The 18,269-nt window shown below is 49.0% G+C and overlaps 2 protein-coding genes across 7 annotated transcripts in view; both read left to right on the top strand.

The window, feature by feature from the left end:
• TTC22 (tetratricopeptide repeat domain 22) overlaps nt 1-6,643 on the top strand; it is a 28,148-nt gene extending 21,505 nt beyond the window's left edge. For 3 of the 4 annotated variants that reach the window (XM_045584644.1, XM_036446057.2, XM_036446056.2), the window contains one exon: nt 1,573-2,567. Coding sequence is in view for 1 of the 4 variants with exons in the window: in XM_036446058.2 (XP_036301951.1) it covers nt 6,371-6,406 (36 nt within the window). In the remaining 3 variants the exon portion in view is untranslated. Of the gene's footprint in view, nt 1-1,572; nt 2,568-6,370 lie in introns of those variants that run through there. The other variant, XM_036446058.2, reaches the window with a different exon arrangement.
• Nucleotides 6,644-12,486: 5,843 nt separating this feature from the next.
• On the top strand, nt 12,487-17,156 carry PARS2 (prolyl-tRNA synthetase 2, mitochondrial). 3 transcript variants are annotated; one of them, XM_036446067.2, is made up of 2 exons: nt 12,487-12,616; nt 15,700-17,156. In XM_036446067.2, the coding sequence occupies exon 2, from the start codon at nt 15,729-15,731 to the stop codon at nt 17,154-17,156; it is 1,428 nt and encodes a 475-aa protein (XP_036301960.1). In that variant the 5' UTR covers nt 12,487-12,616; nt 15,700-15,728. The 3 variants fall into 3 exon arrangements, with proteins under 3 accessions (XP_036301960.1, XP_045440598.1, XP_045440597.1); XM_045584642.1 differs by lacking the exon at nt 12,487-12,616 and adding an exon at nt 12,638-12,815; XM_045584641.1 differs by lacking the exon at nt 12,487-12,616 and adding an exon at nt 15,361-15,494.
• Nucleotides 17,157-18,269: the final 1,113 nt, after the last annotated feature.

Below are 18,269 nucleotides of genomic sequence, written 5' to 3'. Positions count from 1 at the left end.
AGACCCCCACAATGGTTTGTGATTTGTTTTGCATTTGTTCCTTTCTTCAAAACAGGGGTGGGGAACGTCTGGCTGAAGGGCCATATAAGGCCCACAAAATCACTTGGTCCGGCCCTGCCAAGCATTAGGGGTGAGTTAATTAATGACTGACCAGATACAGCAGGCTAATTTTTAAATTGGTATGGCCCATGAATGATGTTATAAACATCTAAATGGCCCTTGACAGAAAAAAAAAAAAGGTTCCCCACCCCTACTAAAAAGCTATACTCACTGCTTCCCTCATATCTCTGATCCTCAGATGTTAAGCAGGGATAAGCCAGCCCCTACACTGCTTCTCATGTGTCCAGTGGCAGGTGGAGAACAGACTGAGAGGTTCAGCCCTGCCCACTCCTCCCCCGTCCCTTCACCCATGATGGAAAACCATCTCTTTCCTCTCCTGCTTCCTCAGGCAGGCACACTGAATCCAAAGTAGTTTGCTGGCACCGTTGGAAAGTTGGTGCAGTTTGTCTGCTTCCCAGGCTTCCCTGTTTGTTTCCTTCCCTGCTTTTCCTGTCCCCAAGGTAATGCATTTCTCCCCCCATGGCCTCCTCCTGTCAAACTTTTTCAATAAACTTCCTTTCGGATCATCTCTTTCACACCAGTCATACGAGCGGCTAACTAGTGTAGCTTCTCTCAGGGTATCTGCATATTGACCAAAAGCCAAAAAGAGATGGGAAACCCCATTTCCAGGACAGATCCTATGGGCTCGGCACTTCACACATGTAATTCTCTCAACAGCCCTGGGAGTAGCATTCTAATCCTCATGTTACAGATGAGGACACGGAGAAACTGACCCAGGTCTCGGGTAAGTATAGGAAGAGCCAGAATTTGGACCAGACCTGCCAAGTTCTGTGCTGCCTCCTAGAACATAGTTCTTCCTGGGAGATGTGTCATCTGTGTCTAGAGTTGTCCCTTTGTCCCAAACCTCTTCCAGTGCCCTGGTCTCTCTGTTCCCAAACTGCTTTCCCTCTGTGACCTTGTACATCCTCTTCCTCCACTGGCTTTTTCCCTCTGATTTCTATCCCAAATTCTAGGCTCAAAGATGCCTCGTCCAGAAGTCTTATCAACCTTCCCAGCTCTCATTAATCACTTGTTTTATGCACAGAGAGCTCTCGGGGTGTTGTGTCCCACTGCGTGGCTTTTATTCCTTCTCCTGGGGTCATATTGTGTCAATACACCTGTCGTCCACCCTGCCCCAACTTTGGATTCTTTACAGCAGGAACTATAACTGATTCAGCCCCAGGGCCTGCGCTGAGCTTGGTACAGGAGACAGGCTCAATTTGGGTGGTTGGACTGAGTAAACTCGCAGCAGTGATGTAACTACCTCAGTTGCAAACAGGTGCTTCCATCACTAGGTCCCCAGGGCTGAGGCTGGGGCCAGGTCTGCAGCCCAAGGACCTTTGAGGCCCAGAATCCAACCAGAAAGCATGCGCTTCCTTTCCTCTTCCTCTCCAGCCTTAGGCCAGTTATCCAGTTCTGCCGCTGGGAAACGGAGACAAGAAAGCAGGGACGAAGCCAAGGTCAAGCCATGAACCAATGACAGATTCAGACTTGAGCCTCACTTCCAGATTTGTGGGCCAGTGTTCTCTGCCCTTTCGGGGCTGCCTCCTTTGCCAAGTCTAAAGGACAACCGGCCTTCCATTCCTTCACTCAACCAGTACATACCAAGCACCAGCCAAGTGCCAAGCATAATGCCAAGCTCTGGCTCTAGATGAGAACAAAACAGACCTGCGCTTAGCTTCAGGGAGCTCACAGGCTGGACCCTGCACAGCAGGTTACACATGGCCTTGTGGGCTGCAGTGGAGACTTGTGGAGACGAACAGGAAGCTGTGGAAGATTGTAGCTGGCAGAGCTGGCTGCCCTCCCCCTCCACACCAGTCATACGCATCCTCCCGTATTAGTGGCCTCTTCCCAGCCCAGTTGGGAGGAGAGTAGGGCTGCCCCTGGACCTCGGGACCTGGTCCTTGGCCACCCCCCTCCAGCAAGCCACTGCTGAAGCCAGACCTTGCGCTTCCAGGACTCTGGCTGGTTGGGGGGGGGCTAGTGGGTGGGTGATCTTTATTTAATTACAATGTTAAACACCCCTGCCCACTGGGCAGCTGGGGGAACTGCCTGTCACACAACTGAAGCAGCAGGCGCTCCTTAGGGGAGCGCTGCAGAGTAAAAGCCTTAATGACCCCATAGTGGAGTAATGAAGATAAATCACACCTCGCGCTGCCTGCCCACTCCTTCCTCTGCGTCTAGCACCAACCTCAGGCAGCCAGAAACGCCCGTGGAGCCAGTGTGAGCCAGGCGTGGTGAAGGAAAGCAGGTGAGATTTTTCAGTTGCAGGGTTCCAGAATCTCGGAGTTGGAAAGAACCTTAGTCATCGCCTCTTCCAACTTCTCCATCTAAAGCGGGACTCCTTGCCCGGCTGGTGTGGCTCATTGGTTGAGTGTTGACCTATAAACCAGGAGGTCACTGATGGATTCTTGGTCAGGGCAAGTGCCGGGGTTACAAGTTCGATCCCCAGTGTGGGGCATGCAAGGAGGCAGCCGATCAAGGATTCTCTCTATCCTTGATGTTTCTATCTCTCTCTCCCTCCCTTTTCCTCTCTGAAATCAATAAAAAATATATTTAAAAAAAATAAAGCAGTGATTGTCATGAAAGGAGGGTCTAAGCCACGTGCACACTCTGGCAGACAGCTCCCTACCTCTTGAAGGAACCAATCCATTTTTCAACAGGCCTATCTTTTGAGTTTGTCCTTTTATTATTAGTTGAAATCCTCTTTCCTGTCGTTTCTATCATCTGATTCAAGTTCAGCTGCTGAGGCCACACCGAACAGACCCTGATAAGCATGGTGACCTGAACAAGTTACTTATGCCTGGCCCCGTTCTCTCTCTCTGCTGTGGTACCTGTTGCAGCGTTTGAGTTGTTCAGAAGGTGGCTGGCTCCTCTGCCGATGGCCCGGCCCAGCCCTGACCTGGCTTCAGTGCCAGCTGCTGAAAGCAGAACAGGGCTCTCCCGGCCCTAATCGGGCGCCAAGGGAGCAGCCCCCTTGTGGACGTTGGTGGCCGGATGCCAAATGAAGTGAAATATCTCCTTTTCTCAGACTGTTAACTTTTCTTGTTTAAGGAAAGGGAGGATAATGACATTTAGCACTTTACAACTCAGTAACGAAGTGGGCAGATGGAAAGCAACCCCCAGCCTGGCAGGCATGCTTCCATGAGAACCCTCTCTGGCTCTGGGGGGCTGAAGTCTCCCTGGCAAGACCATGCCCTAGTCCAGGCCACGCCGGAGCACCTTTCCGGCTCCCAGGTCTCTGATTTTGAGGAGGAGAGGGATGTTCAGTGGTGAGAGAAAACGGCGGAGCTGCGGGAAGCTCCAGCTGGCCTCTAGGTGGCCACAAAAGAACAATTGGACAGAGCAGGGATAGTTTCCCACAGGGAGGACAAAGAAACTCATCATCATCGTCATCACCATCACAGCAATTAATGAGAAGTTGCCATGAGCCGAAACCGGTTTGGCTCAGTGGATAGAGTGTCGGTCTACGGACTGAAAGGTCCCAGGTTCGATTCCGGTCAAGGGTATGTACATTGATTGCGGGCACATCCCTGGCAGGGGGTGTGCAGGAGGCAGCTGGTTGATGTTTCTCACTCATCGACATTTCTAGTTCTCTATCCCTCTTCCTTCCTCTCTGTGGAAAATCAATAAAATATATTTAAAAAAAGAAGAAAAAAGAAGTTGCCATGAGCCAGCCACACGCTTTACCTCGCTTCACCTCAGAAGCCCATAAGCGATGTTGTATCCAGCTGTTATCTCCATGGTACAGGTGAGGAAACTGAGGCTGGGAGAGGTTCAGAAACTTGCCTGAGGTCTCTCCACACTGCCTGGAATGGCAGGCAGGAGAAAGAGTACTAAGGAGTGGCTTTTTAACTATTTGGGGCTTAGATTGCTCTCTTGTCACATATGTTGCCGTATAAACTTTAAAAAATCTGCATGTATTTTTCATGTTTATGTTTCCAAGCCCAGCAATAGCTCCGTGGTGGGGCTTGTTCAGTTTTGGCATGAAAATGGTTTCATTAAACTGCAGCTCCTCTGTGAGTGTATTTGTTATCCACAAAGTAAAAGAAATAAACAAAAGCACCTCGATATGTATCGGGGAGATCTATCGTTTCACCTGCCCAGAGCCCCTCCCTGTGGGGTACCACGCCCCTCTTCTTCCTGGGCTGGGAACTGCCCCTTCCCCACCAGCATAGCAGGGGAGGGCTGCCACCCACACCCAGACCCCAAGGGCTGACATCTGCCCCAGGCTGGGCAAATGAGTCCTTCCCAGAGAGTCTTCCAACTGGGGGCGGGGACAGAAAATGCTCTGTCTGCCGAAACAGCTATTAGCAGCTGCCCCGATTAGGATTAGGCTTCGCCTTCATCAAAGACCTGAAAACAGTAACTTGAACAAGATGGCAGTTTATCCTATGAGGCAGCTCAAGTATTACTTTAGTGCCTGCCCATCTCCCAGTCCCCTCACCTACCAGGTGCCTGCTGAAGGCATCCTACTGCAAGCACCCACCACTGTCCTCCTGACTGGAAGCACTGGGGAGCTGATGGGGGCTTCGACTAATGGGGGCTGGACCTCGGAGAACAGCCCAGCCTCACTGGAGAGTTGGGGGGAAGGTAGGATCATCCTGAGGCAAATTCCACACTCTTCCTGAGGTCCCATTGGGACCGAGGCCGGTTGCCCACAGCAGTAACCCGCTTGCTCATTGTCACACTGTATTTATTCTTGGCCCTTCCCTCTCTCGCTTCCCCACTCCTCTATCGATGTTCCCTGGGAATCTCCTCCCAAATCAGCTGCTTGCCTTGGAATCCTTGATTCAGGGTCTGCTTCTGGGGGAGCCCAGCCTGAGACAGCCTTGGAGTCCTTTATCCCAAGAGGAGGACTCCCCCACCTCAGTACTCCCTGGCCACTTTCTTTCAACCTCTAATACAATACATCATAGTCTATCTTGTTGTATTTAGTAAGTATGAGGAAAGGGTGAATATAGGAAATACATTAAACTGAGTCGCTTAGCCGAGCTGCTAAAATATGAAGGTTAGTGATGAGGAAGCTATCCTATTCTTGTTCTAACTGGCTTGGGAACAAACTTTTTGGACATTCCAATCCTGTGTCGATGCCAGGATACACATTTGGACATACTCCAGACCTCCAGATAAACCTCTGGTTACTCCCTGAAGGACTCATATATCCGGTCCACCTGATATCGATTATCCAGACCCCTGGCATCTGACTGATAACCATCGTGGACCAATCTTAGGGCTAAAAGTGCAGGACAGATAATTCTCAAAAATGTTCTTTTTATTACAAGAACTCTTCTCTTTCTTCTCCAAAAAACTTCTAGGATTTTGCCTAGCTGTGTTCATAGTTTGCAAATTATAAGACCCTAGAATAAGTCTTTATCATTTATTTCTAGTAAAGCCTTTTTTTTTTTTTTAGTTCATTTGACAAGTATAAAATAGAAAGGAATATGCATTTATTGAGTACAAGCTATGCACCAGGCACTGTACCGGGTATCTTGTGCTCATTCACCCATTTAGTCACTGATCAATTTATTCAACAAATATTTACTTAGCATTTACAATGTGGCAGGGGTTGGCAAATTCAACCTGCCACCTGTTTTTGTTAGTAAAGTTTTATTAGAACACAGTCACGAGCATTTGTTGACATACTTCTACAATAGCTTTCAGGCTATAACAACAGAGTTGAGTAGTTGTGACAGCAACTGTATGTCCTACGAAGCATAAGATATAACTATCTGGTCCTTGGTCTGGGGCACTGGGTGTGCTGCAGTGAACAAAATAAACACAAACCCCACCCTCCAGGATGGAGCTTGCATTCTACTTGGGTTGAGGGAGAGAGAACACCAATAAACCCAAAACTAAGTAAGATATTTAGTATACTAAACGGTGATAAGTGCTAAGAAGAAAAATAAAGCAGGTAGGGAGTATCAGGAATGCTAAGGGCAAAGGGCAGTTAGGAGTGGGGATTAATGTGAGCAGTTTAGTGCCAGGAAGTCCTGGCTGTGAAGGTGACCTTAGAGCCGAGACTCCAGGTAGAAGAATAGCGGATGTGAGAGCCATCCTGGAGTATTAACAAGTTAATCTTATAATGAGCACTAAGTACCAGGTGCCCTTCGAGTGCTTTACATACATAATCTCACTTAATTACTTAAAAGTCTTCATCTCATTATACACTTAATCTTACAAAAGAACGGTCTGAATATATTTCCAATAGTCATACAGAATTTCCCATTTATAAAGTCCTTTTCTAACGTCCTTTGCTTGCCCTTCACAGCGTTTCGATGAGGCTCCTGGCCTCAGTGTAGTGTAGCCAAAGACCAGAAAGGTCAAGTCCCTAGCCCCAAATCACTCAGCCAGTAAGTGCTGGAGCCGGAAAGCAAACCCAGGTCTGTCTGGACCCAAACACCGTATTCCTCTCTCTGAACCACCAGCTTTGGACAGCAACGGATGCCACCTCGTTCCATCCAGACCTCACCCAAATCCTGCTCCAAAGAGAAAAGGCAACGTTGTATTGAAAGGAACTCAATTTCCATCATCCTTCCAGATACAGTGCCCAGAACTCACATTTGACCATTTCCTGACGATCAGTGACTACTGCTGGCTGTGCCCAGCACTCCGCCGAGCTAACCCAGAGCAGGTGCTCAAGAGGGAGTTGTCTCCAGATGAACCATTACCGAGGCTTTCGTTTTGTTCTTTTTACTGCGGTTTCGTTTGGTTTCATTTTCAGCAGGTCATTCTTAAGAATTGAGGGAATTAAGTAGAAAGCCATTAATTCAGCAAATAGGCCTTGAGATTTACTATAGGCAAAATCTTTTTTACATAGAAAACAGGTTTATTCTGGCAGGGCTAGAGATGGCCCTCCCCTCGGAGAGCTCACAGTCTGCAGGGGTGTGTCCTGCAGGACCCAGTGTGTGCCGGGCCCAGTGCTGAGCCCTTTACATGGGCCAACTCTGCATCTTCATCACAACCACCCGGGGGAGATGTCACTACTACTGTACAGATGTGGCATCTGAGCCTCAGGGAGGTGGGGGCTGCTGAGAATCTCATCCATGGGCACAAAGTAAGTGGGTGGCAAAACCAGGATTTTCAATCAGGTGTGTTTGTCCCATATAATGTACACACTCAACTGTCACATTCCTCAGGGAGCGGATGGGCCAACTGAGAGACTCAGAGGAGAGGGGAGTCCTTGCTTGTGAGGACTTCAAGAAAGGCTTACCGCCAAAACCGGTTTGGCTCAGGGGATAGAGCGTGGGACTGCACACTGAAAGGTCCCAGGTTCGATTCCGGTCAAGGACATGTACCTTGGTTGCAGGCATATCCCCAGTAGGGAGTGTGTAAGAGGCAGCTGATCGATGATTCTCTCTGAGAGAGAGAATCTAACTCTCTATCCCTCTCTTCCTCTCTGTAAAAAATCAATAAAAATATGTTTAAAAAAAAAAAAAAAAGAAGAAGAAGAAAAGAAAAACTTACCAAAAGGGTGCCATTGCCTTAGCTGGTTTGGCTCAGTGGATAGAGCATCGGCCTGCAGATTGGAAAGTTCCAGGTTCGATTCTGGTCAAGGGCACATACCTGGGTTGCAGGCTTGATCCCCAGTGTGGGGCATGCAGGAGGCAGTTGATCAATAATTCTCTCTTATCATTGATGTTTCTATCTCTCCCTCCCTCTCCCTTCCTCTCTAGAATCAATAATTTTTTTAAAGGTGCCATTGAGCTGGGCTCCAAAGATCAGGCCTCCAGACGGAGGGGACCCAACAAGAAAGACTGTGTGCAGGACGGCGCCCACAGTTTTGGTTACGGGTCACACATGTGTGATACAGTAAGTTACCCTGGGGGCTGTGAGTGCAGCGGTCAGGCTGTGCAGCAAACAGACTCGAAGATGAACCTTTTCTCCCCCTTTACTAGTGGTGTTGGCCACAGACATGTCAGAGCCAACCTTTCCAAACCTTGGTGCCTCATCTGTAATATGGACACAGGAGTGATGTTTATACCTCATAGGGTTGTTGTAGGGATTTAATCAAACATGGGTATTAAGTGTTTAACCTTGCCCCTCGCACATAGCAAGGGCTCTATAACAGTGATGATGACGATGACTGGTAGCCAGACTTCAATTCTGAGGAATCTTGACAAAAAAAAGAGGCCTACCTCCTCTGATGCCTCCTGCACACCCCCTACTGGGGATGTGCCCAGCGGTCAAGGAATCGAACCTGGGACCCCTCAGTCCACAGGCGTGCGCTCTATCCACTGAGCCAAACCGGTTTCAGCGAAACCCAGAGATTTATAAGCCAGACCCCAGCGCAGTGTGGGAGCCATACTCTCTGTCACTGTGCACGCCCTTGGTGCATCCGGCTCCCTCTCTCTTTTCCCTCTCATCCAGTTTTTAGTAAACCTCTTCTCTTTTGAATCTGTTTCACCTACTTTCTTGGTTTCTATCCTGAGGGGTAGGGCAAGAACCCTCTGCTGGTGACACTTACGGTGGGCTAGAGGAGCCATGTGGTCCCCAGAATTAGAACAGGTTAAGGGATGGGCAAGTTGCTTTCAATTACATCTTTCATTGACTCCCTGGAACACCCTACATGGTGCTATTATAGTTTCTGTCTTACTTATGAAGAAACGATGAAGTCACTGGCCCAAGGTTACATAGCTAGAGTGTAGCTGGGCAGGATTCCAGTTCAAGCCACCCTCCCACCTCCAGTCCAGTCTGTCTTGGCCTGACTGGGCTAACTGGGTGCAGTTGGGCTCAGAAGTCCATCAGATGGACTGTCCCAATGGCCCTCTGGAGTCCCCCCCTCCTCTCGGGCACACTGCCCAAGTCTGGGCCATCGGAGGAGGCTCCTATAGGGACTCTCCACTTCCTCTTCCTTCCACCTGAGTTCACACTCATGCCTCATTCCGACAAACACAGCTGACCATGTCCTTCCCTGTGTAAAGCCCTTCCACTGCCCACAGGCCTGCTTCTCACACTGCCCAGTGACCTCCTTACTACTGTGTGTGCTGGTGGGGAGGGGAGTGTCGTTCTTCACAGAAAAGGTTTCACTGGCCTCAGAGATGAAAACAAACTTGCATCCTGGTGCAGCAGGCCCGCCACATGGGGTGCTTTCCCAACACCCAGTGTTCTTGTGCTTCAGCCAGAACTACCGTTAAGCCTTCTTACTCACAGCCAGTTGTGACTTACTCCCCCTGACTAGAATGTCTTTTTATCTGCCCTTTTCAGCCTGGGAAGCTCCTCGCTAAGGTCCAATTCGTGCCCCCTCCTCCAAGAAGCCCTCCTTGATCTCACCGGACCTGCATCCTTGGAATGCTGCTCCCTCAGCATCTTGCTTTCCTTTCTTCACAGCTTCGGGCCTCAGGCTGCTGGGACTGCTGTTTTGAGGGGCGGCCTCTCCAGGAGGTTCGGAGCGATCAGAGATCAGGGAGTTCACCATGAACTCTGCCTTTACTTTTTCATCCAGCACACACTTTCAGCCTCTCTATGGCAGGCATGGACTCTGGGTGCCGGAATGACTCAGGGTGTCTTCAGAGGAGCTCCAGTCTGAGGGAGAGACAAACCATCACTCATTTGTGGATTAAACAAAAAGCAAAACCCTTTGCTAATCCCCCATCTGGACCAGGCTGTGTATTCAAGGTACAGAAAAGAACAAAATCTGTGCCTGTTCCAGGGACTCCCAGTCTGGGCAGGAGCCAAGGAAAACCATTAAGTGCCTGATGTGTCCCCCAGGGTTGGGCTGGGGGAGGAAGTGAAAGGGAGGTGGGGAAAACCAAGGCAAGTGTAGGATCCTTTTCTTTTAAATGATCATGAATAATTTGTTCTGTGGGATTTTATTTTTTCTTTTAGGGAGCGTGCGGAGTTTTAACCATGAATGAACTCTGTAAATCAAGGCACACAATAAATGACTGGTCCACTGATGGATTGACATGTCACACAGGCAGTTGCTAGCAGTGATAGGGCTACATTCTGGGTCTCCCCCACCCTGGACTTCCTCAGGGGGGAACAAATTTCCTCTGACCATGGCTGGCCTGAGCAGGCTCTGCAGCTCCAGGCTGGAAAGCCTCCTGAAAACTTGAAGCAAAAGGCAGCCGTTCTCCCAAGGGGGTTGTGAGCATTAATTAGTTACCACTGGTAAAGTGCTCTGAAGATGCGGGGTGTATAAACACAGCCAGTCATTAGGCTTCTCCACACCACCATGCTCCATTGCCCAGGAACTGCTAATTGAGACATAATTAACACCTCAGGGTGCAGAGGATGGATGCTGGCTCTTCCAGGATTGGAAGGGCTGTGATAATGTGCACGGGGAGCAGGGAGAACTATTGGGCCACTTTGGATCCCGAAATATACCAGAGATTATTCATCTCCTGCCTCCAAGGCGGAAGTGTGGGGGATACTGCCTCCGTAAAACCGCTGGGACTGCACTCGTTGGGGAGAGCCTCGACCACAGTGCAGGGCTGCAGCGGCTGAGCCACACTCTTACATTCAAAAGAGCTCAGGTCTAGCCCAACTCTGTCCCAGCCTCCCAACCGGCTGGACCGATAGCAGTTCCTCAGTGTAAGACTGAGATGATAACATGCTTCCGCCATCTCTGCTATCCCCCAACCCGGCTGCTTAGTGCCTTTTCTTGAGGCCAGCAAATCCAGACCCGGCTGCACACTAGGACCGGGGGACTATACAGTACTGATCCCCAGGCCCACCCAGATCAATACCCAGCTTCTCAGGGTTGGGCCTGGGTGCATATGGTGATTTCAGGGCAGGCATGGTTGAGAACCACTGCTTTGGCCCATGTGTCAAGCACTGAAGGAGAAGAGGTGGGAAAGAAGATGTAAAGCCCACCTCACACCTGCTCACCATCTCCTGATTCTGTGCCTGTGAGTGTTCTGGTCCCTCTGCCTGGACATTCTACTCCACTCCCACTGGCATTCTTGTCCTGGTAAACCCCATTCATCCTTCAGGCTCAGCTCCAGGCTCACCTCCTCCGTGAAGCCCTCCTTCCTGGCATTCCCACAGGCGGTTTATCAGCTCCCATTACACCATTGATTACATTGTGTTGTTCCTGGCAGATCCTGGGTGAGCTGAGAGGTTCTCGGAGCCTCTGTCAGAATCATTGGTGTATTGCATTGGGTCTGGTACATTTTAAGCACTCAATAAACTATTGCCATTATTATTTAGATGATATGCAGGTTCCACCTCAGTACATTTGCATTTGTTATGCACAGGGACTGGAATATTCTTCCCCCAGATTTCTGCAAAGCTCTCTCATCTCCTTCAGGTCTTTGCTAAAATGAAACCTTCTCAATGAGGCTTTCTTAATCATCCTATTTTAAATTGCAACCACTAGACCTCCAACCTCTGCCCTTCTCTAATTAAATTTCCTCCAGAGAATTTGACAACATCTCACTGGTGGATCCTGTCTTCATATAAAATTTTGATAAGCTGTTCATCATGGACTTATTGCATTAGTTTTTAAATTAATTGCATTAAAATACCACTTCTCTTGATTATTGTTTTTTGGCCTTCCCTTAAGTTTCACTGTATTTGCTTATCAATTAGAATGTGATCTACACTGAATACATGTTTGAAAATTGTTCCAGTATGGTCTACCATGAAGAGTTGTGTGCAGTGGGAGCGCAGAAAAGGAAGCGACTATCTCTATTTGGAAGAGTTAGAGAAGCGAATTTTGTTTGTTTTTGTTCACTATTACCAGTTTCTACAACAGTCGCTGGTACATGGTAGCTGCTCAAAAATATTTTCTGAGTGCCCTATCTGGTTTGCTCAGTGGATAGAGCTTTGGCCTGCAGACTGAAGGGTCCCAGGTTTGACTCCAGTCAAGGGCACCTGCCTGGGTTGCTGCTGGATTCCCAGTAGGGGGCGTGCAGGAGGCAGCTAATCAATGATTCTCATTATTGATGTTTCTATCTTCCCCTCCCCCTTCCTCTCTGAAATCAATAAAAAATATAGTTTAAAAAATACTTTATGAGTGAAAGTTTGACTTAGTGTCTTAAAGACTGCCTTTTCCCAATTGTTTGAAAAAAATAAAATTCTTTAAATGGAAAGCGTGTAAAATAATAAGGTAGATTTGAAACAACCTGGTCCATTGTATATGGATTAGATGTACAATGTTACACTTTTGCCCGTGGTTCTCCCAGTTTGAGAATGGGGCAAGTCCTGGCAGGGGAGGAAACACCAGATTCAAAACCTGGAAGAAAGAAAAAAAAAAAAGAAAAAAGTCTTTGACCATAGAGTTACACCTCCTTACATCCTAGAGAAACTTCCGGGATGGTGATGTCTCCTTAGCCGAGCTTCCGGAAAACCATTTACTTGTCTACAAGTTGGGTGGGGCTAGTACCATGAGCTCGCCTTGTGATTGGTTAGAAAGGTGGGAGGCGGGGCTAGAGAGGACACTTCCCCTCACCGTTACCACCACCACCACCACCACCACCACCACCTCCAACCGGCTCCAGCCCGCTCCTGGCTCACGTGGGCTGGTCCGGCGTGGCGGTCTTGAGGACGCAATTGGCTGGACCTGCAATTGGTGAGCGTGGGTGACAGCGAGGACCGAGGAGCCCGCGGGAGGCGGCCGAGTGAGGAGAGGCCTCTGGGCGCGGACACCTAGGATCCTGGTGTCCGCTTTCCCTTGTGCATCCCGCCTTTGGGTTGGGGCGGAGTCACAGCACATAAATTTTTGGATAATACTTGTTTCCTGGTCTCAGTTTCCTCCGTGGAAAATTGAGGTCAGGACTTACTCCCTTGTCTGCCTCAGGTTGTTGTAACTGTCATGGTGTCTCTACCCTGTTTCCCCGAAAATAAGACAGTGTCTTATATTAATATTTTCTCCCAAAGTTGCGCTAGGTCTTATTTTCAGGGAATGTCTTATCTTTCCGTGCACTAGGTCTTATTTTCGGAGGATGTCTTATTTTCGGGGAAACACGGTAGCTATGCCAGCCATGGAAAGACCCTCAGGGATCACCTGGTGACTGAGCCAATCTTCCCGTTTTATATCTGGGAACACTGCGGCCCGGAAAGTGGAGTCATTTGACCCGATCACCAGTCAGCCTGGGCTGAGCCAGTTCTTAGAATGAGGTTTGGGGTTCCATGGCTGTTTTAGGCAGCACGGCCCGTGATGGAGACCTCTTGGGAACTGGACGCAGGGACTTAGCCTCCAGATGTGGCCCTGTGCTCCTCTGCCAAGTTGCTTGACACAGTGGCTTCACGTCTCTGAGCCTCCCTCTCTGTGAATTTGGTATAATGATAATAGCAAACACTTTATGCACTTATTATATACCAAGCACTGTTATACACACTTCATGCATAACTTCCCTGCTTGGGTTGCAAGGCCATTGTGAGTCAAAGGACCTTTAAAAAGGCATGTGCTGGACAGAGTAGGTGCTTAATGAAAATGTATGGGATGATCGAAAGACTCAGCCTCTTTACCAGAGTCTGGGGTGCAAGAAACACTGTATTGTCTGTGGAAAAATTGAGGTATAATTATTCTCCTGTTGGTGTAAACTGAGGGGTTTGGGGACAGAGGGCTTAAGGCTCTTATTTTTTTTTTTTAATATATTTTATTGATTGTTTACAGAGAGGAAGGGAAAGAGAGAGAGCACTAGGAACATCGATGAGAGAGAGAGACCTCGACCAGCCGCCTCTTGCACACCCCCTGCAGAGGATGTGCCTGCAACCGATGTACATGCCCTTGACTGGAATCAAACCTGAGACCCTTCAGTCTGCAGACCGACGTGCTACCCATGAGCCAAACAGGTTTTGGCAAGGCTCTTATTTAAATTGTCCAGATAGCACCCCTTCACTTTGATCTTTTACTAATGCATTTGATAAAAAAAAACACATTATTAACTCGTGATTTAATGGAGGAATAGAGCATGAAACGTTGTTCACTCCCAATGCCTGGCACACAGCATTTTCTCAAAACCATGTTTGAAAATTGTTCCAATGTGGTCTATTATGAAGAGCTGTGTGTGGTGGGAGCACAGAGAAGGAGTAACTATGTCTATTTGGAAGGGTTGGCGAAAGCTTCTTGCAATAAGTGCATCTTGATGAATTGGAGTTGCTGCGGTAAAGTTGGCCTATTCTTGGAATGATGAGCAATTTGGGGCATGTTAGGGGAGTGGTAGGGTAGGAAGCTGGAAGAGATGCATTGGGATCAAAATATGAAGAGGCTTTGGCACCATTCTGAGAACATTATGATGGGGGGAAATAATAGATTATAAACAGGAGAGATTGAATCATATATCTGAAATATGGAGACTGGACAGATGGAATCAAGAATCATTCAGTTCACTCATTGATAGACATTTATTGAATGTCCGCTGTATCCTGGCACCATGCTGGCTGTTGCAGTATCACTTGAGACAAATGGACATGGTTATTGCCCACATGGAGTTCACAGCCTAAGTCAGGGTGGGTGAACAGTTAGGCTTCTGCAGTTCTCCCAGTGTGGCCCCGGACCAGCAGCATCAGCACCATCTGAGAACTTGCTAGAAATACAGGTTTTCTGCCTAAACCCCAGACCTACGAAATCAGAAATTGTGTGTGTGAGGCTTCACTGTCAGCATTTTAACAAGCCCTCCAGGTGATTCTGATGCTCACTAAAGTTTCAGAACCGCTGGTCTATTGCAATGTAACAAGTGGTAGGTATTGAGGGACTAACTCAAGGCTGAGGCAGTAAGGGTCGGAAAGGAGGGGGTGGACTGGAGAGAAATCTTGCTTTAGGAGGAGCCAAGAGCGAAGGCATTTCTGGCCTGGGCCACTGGCCTGAGGTGGAATCTCAAGTGATGGAGTCAGGTGTGAACCACACGCTTCTTGCCTTCAGGACGCACGCTTGTCCATGCAGTCACAGTAGGACTCTGTAGCAGTGCCTCCCAACCTTTTTCAGGCCATAGGCCACATAGAAAACCAGAGTATCTGTCAGGTGCGCAGGGGAAATGGATGAAGCTGCCTGAGGTTGGAGGGGCCAGCGGGAGGCAACCACGTGAGAATTCCAGCTTCCCAGTGCTAAGAGGGATCAGGAGAGCTTTGATCCAGGACTGAAAATCAGAGGTGCTCACTACATTTGACAATAGAAATCAAGAACCTTGGAAGTTTATACCCCTTGACTCAGTAATTTCATTCATTCCTGAAAATTCTCTTCCAAATATATTACAAAATAAAACCTTTTGATTATTATAGATTGTGTATAAAGGAGAAAACCAACGACTTGCTGGTAGTAGGAGAATCATTCTTAATAGAATCAATGGATGAAATGTGGTACTCTCAGAAGTATGTCAATATTTGGTAAAATCATAGAGAAACCTACACAGGACATCATCAGCGGGAAGCCCTCTGGAATCCAGGCTGCCTGGTGTCAGAGCCTGTGCATTCGCCACCTGTGCATGCTCTCTTCACAGTACACTACTGTATTTTTGTAAGTGGGAAAACATGTATACTTTTTACATGGCAGTAGAGGGAAGAGAAGTATACTTGGATCTGCTAGGGTATTCACAATGAAAGGATTTTATCTGCAGAATCAGTGGCTGTCTTAGAAGTTTGTTGGAGGCCAAACTGAGCTGGCTACTTCATAGTCAGTTAACACTTATTTCTGCACCGCTCATTTTTCTCCAGGCACAAGTGCTTCCCTGTGCCGGGGTGTCATGGAAGGGCTGCTGACAAGATGCAGAGCACTGCCCGCTCTGGCCACCTGCCACCACCAGCTCTCTGGGTACATTCCCCGCAGGTTTCCCCACTGCGCCCCAGGGAGAGGGAAGCGCTTGGTGCTGTCCCGCATGTTCCAGCCCCAGAACCTTCGGGAAGACCAGGTGCTCTCACTGGATGGCAGATCTGGCGACCTGACCTGTAAGAGCCAGCGGCTGATGCTGCAGGTGGGCCTGATCCACCCAGCAAGCTCCGGCTGTTACCACCTCCTGCCTTATACTGTTCGTGCCATGGAGAAGCTGGTGCGGGTGATAGACCAGGAGATGCAGGCCATTGGCGGGCAGAAGGTCAATATGCCTAGCCTCAGCCCAGCAGAGCTCTGGCAAGCCTCCGACCGGTGGGACTTGATGGGCAAGGAGCTGCTACGACTTAGAGACAGACACGGCAAGGAATACTGCCTAGGACCAACGCACGAGGAAGCCATCACAGCCCTGGTTGCCTCCCAGAAGACACTGTCCTACAAGCAGCTCCCATTCCTGCTGTACCAGGTGACAAGGAAGTTTCGGGACGAGCCCAGGCCCCGCTTTGGTCTTCTCCGTGGCCGAGAGTTTTACATGAAGGACATGTACACCTTCGACTCCTCCCCAGAGGCCGCCCGGCAGACCTACAGCCTGGTGTGTGATGCCTACAGCAGCCTATTTGACAGGCTGGGGCTGCGGTGTGTCAAGGTGCAGGCAGATGTGGGCAGCATCGGGGGCACGATGTCTCACGAGTTTCAGCTTCCAGGGGAGATCGGGGAGGACCGGTTTGCTGTCTGTACCAGCTGCAGCTTCTCGGCCAACGTGGAGACACTAGACTCGTCTCAAATGAACTGCCCCGCTTGCCAGGGACCACTGACTGAAACCAAAGGCATTGAGGTGGGGCACACGTTTTACCTGGGCACCAAGTACTCCTCCATTTTCAATGCCCAGTTTATTAACGCCCATGGCAAAGCCTCCCTGGCTGAAATGGGGTGCTATGGCTTAGGTGTGACACGGATTCTGGCTGCTGCCATTGAGGTTCTCTCTACAGAAGACTGCATTCGCTGGCCCAGCCTCCTGGCTCCTTACCAAGTCTGCCTCATCCCCCCGAAGAAGGGCAGTAAGGAAGAGGCGGCTGCAGAGCTCACGGGTCAGCTGTATGACCACATCTCCGAGGCCGTGCCGCAGCTTCGTGGGGAGATCCTACTCGATGACAGGACCCATCTGACCATTGGGAACAGACTGAAGGATGCCAACAAATTTGGCTACCCCTTCGTGATCATCGCCGGCAAGAGTGCCTTGGAGGACCCTGCCCATTTTGAGGTTTGGTGCCAGAACGCCAGTGAAGTGGTCTTTCTCACCAAAGAGGCAGTCATAGAATTACTGAGCCACGTGCAGGTTGTCTAAAGGCCCCAGCCACACCCTCCTCATGTCACGCCTTGGAGTTCATTCTTTTTATATATATATATATTATTATTGAAGAGAGAGGGATAGAGAGTTAGAAACATCCATGAGAGAGAATCATTGATCAGCTGCCTCTCCCACACCCCCTACTGGGGATGTGCCCGCAACCAAGGTACGGGCCCTTGACCGGAATCGAACCCGAGACCTTTCAGTCCGCAGGCCGACGCTCTATCCACTGAGCCAAACCGGTTTTGGCACCTTGGAGTTCATTCTAAAGCTGCTGCCTTTCCTGCACTCTTTTCTGGGGCTGGTCTCTCAGAAACGGGGCAGCTCATGGATGATGAGCACATGTTAGGGAAACCAATTTTTATCCAGTCATTTATTGGTACTATTTGTATTTAAAATCATTAACTTGTCCCTTTCTCTGTACTGGCCATGGTGCCCAATACCATTCCTTTGATATCTTCTGTTAGGAGGCAGGGAGGCAAGAAAGAGCAGACTTTGTCCTGGCCCTGAGGGAGTCACTTCCCTTCTCTCAGCTGTTTCCCATGTGTAGGGTGGGGGTGGCTGATGGCCAAGGCCCTCCTGGCTCCATTGTCTGACCACAGGCCGCTTGCTGCATACAGTTGGAGAGCAGGCCATGAGAAAATGGAATAGGTCGGTAAAGTCTTTAACAGCTGTCTGTCACTGGCTGGTTCCACGAGTCGTTCATGACAGACATCTGGTTGCTCTGATCCCCTTTAGTCTATGTTACACAGAAAGTTGATATTATCAGCTAATGGTCCCAGTAGATCTCCTCTATTGAGGTGGCTCTGCACGGAGATCATGTTGTGACAATTGAATAAAGTCAAACTATTGGGATGAGCCGCGCATGCTCATTGAAACAATGGTGACACCTGCCATCTTAATAGTATGCGGTACCTTGTCTTGAGAGTCTTTCCCTTCTTTTTCTACCATGTCTACATTCCATTCCAAAAAAAAAAAAAAAAAAAAAAAGGGTGGGGGGAGGTGTGTCCTGGGAAAGTATGTTTTAAACTTTTTCTTTTACAAATAAAGGAGAGCAGGCTTTGAGTCCCATTATGACCTTAACCTCAGTGCAGAGTTAGATCCTAGAGC

Source organism: Pipistrellus kuhlii, unplaced genomic scaffold, assembly GCF_014108245.1.
Source record: "Pipistrellus kuhlii isolate mPipKuh1 unplaced genomic scaffold, mPipKuh1.p scaffold_m20_p_2, whole genome shotgun sequence".
In the NCBI taxonomy this organism is placed as follows: Eukaryota; Metazoa; Chordata; class Mammalia; order Chiroptera; family Vespertilionidae; genus Pipistrellus; species Pipistrellus kuhlii.
Note: the sequence above shows the minus strand (reverse complement) of the source record. Positions and strands in the feature narration are given on the sequence as shown.

What these genes read in the sequence shown, in the direction of transcription:
- PARS2 (XM_036446067.2), top strand. Translation starts at nt 15,729, where the DNA reads ATGGAAGGGCTGCTGACAAGATGCAGAGCACTGCCCGCTCTGGCCACC.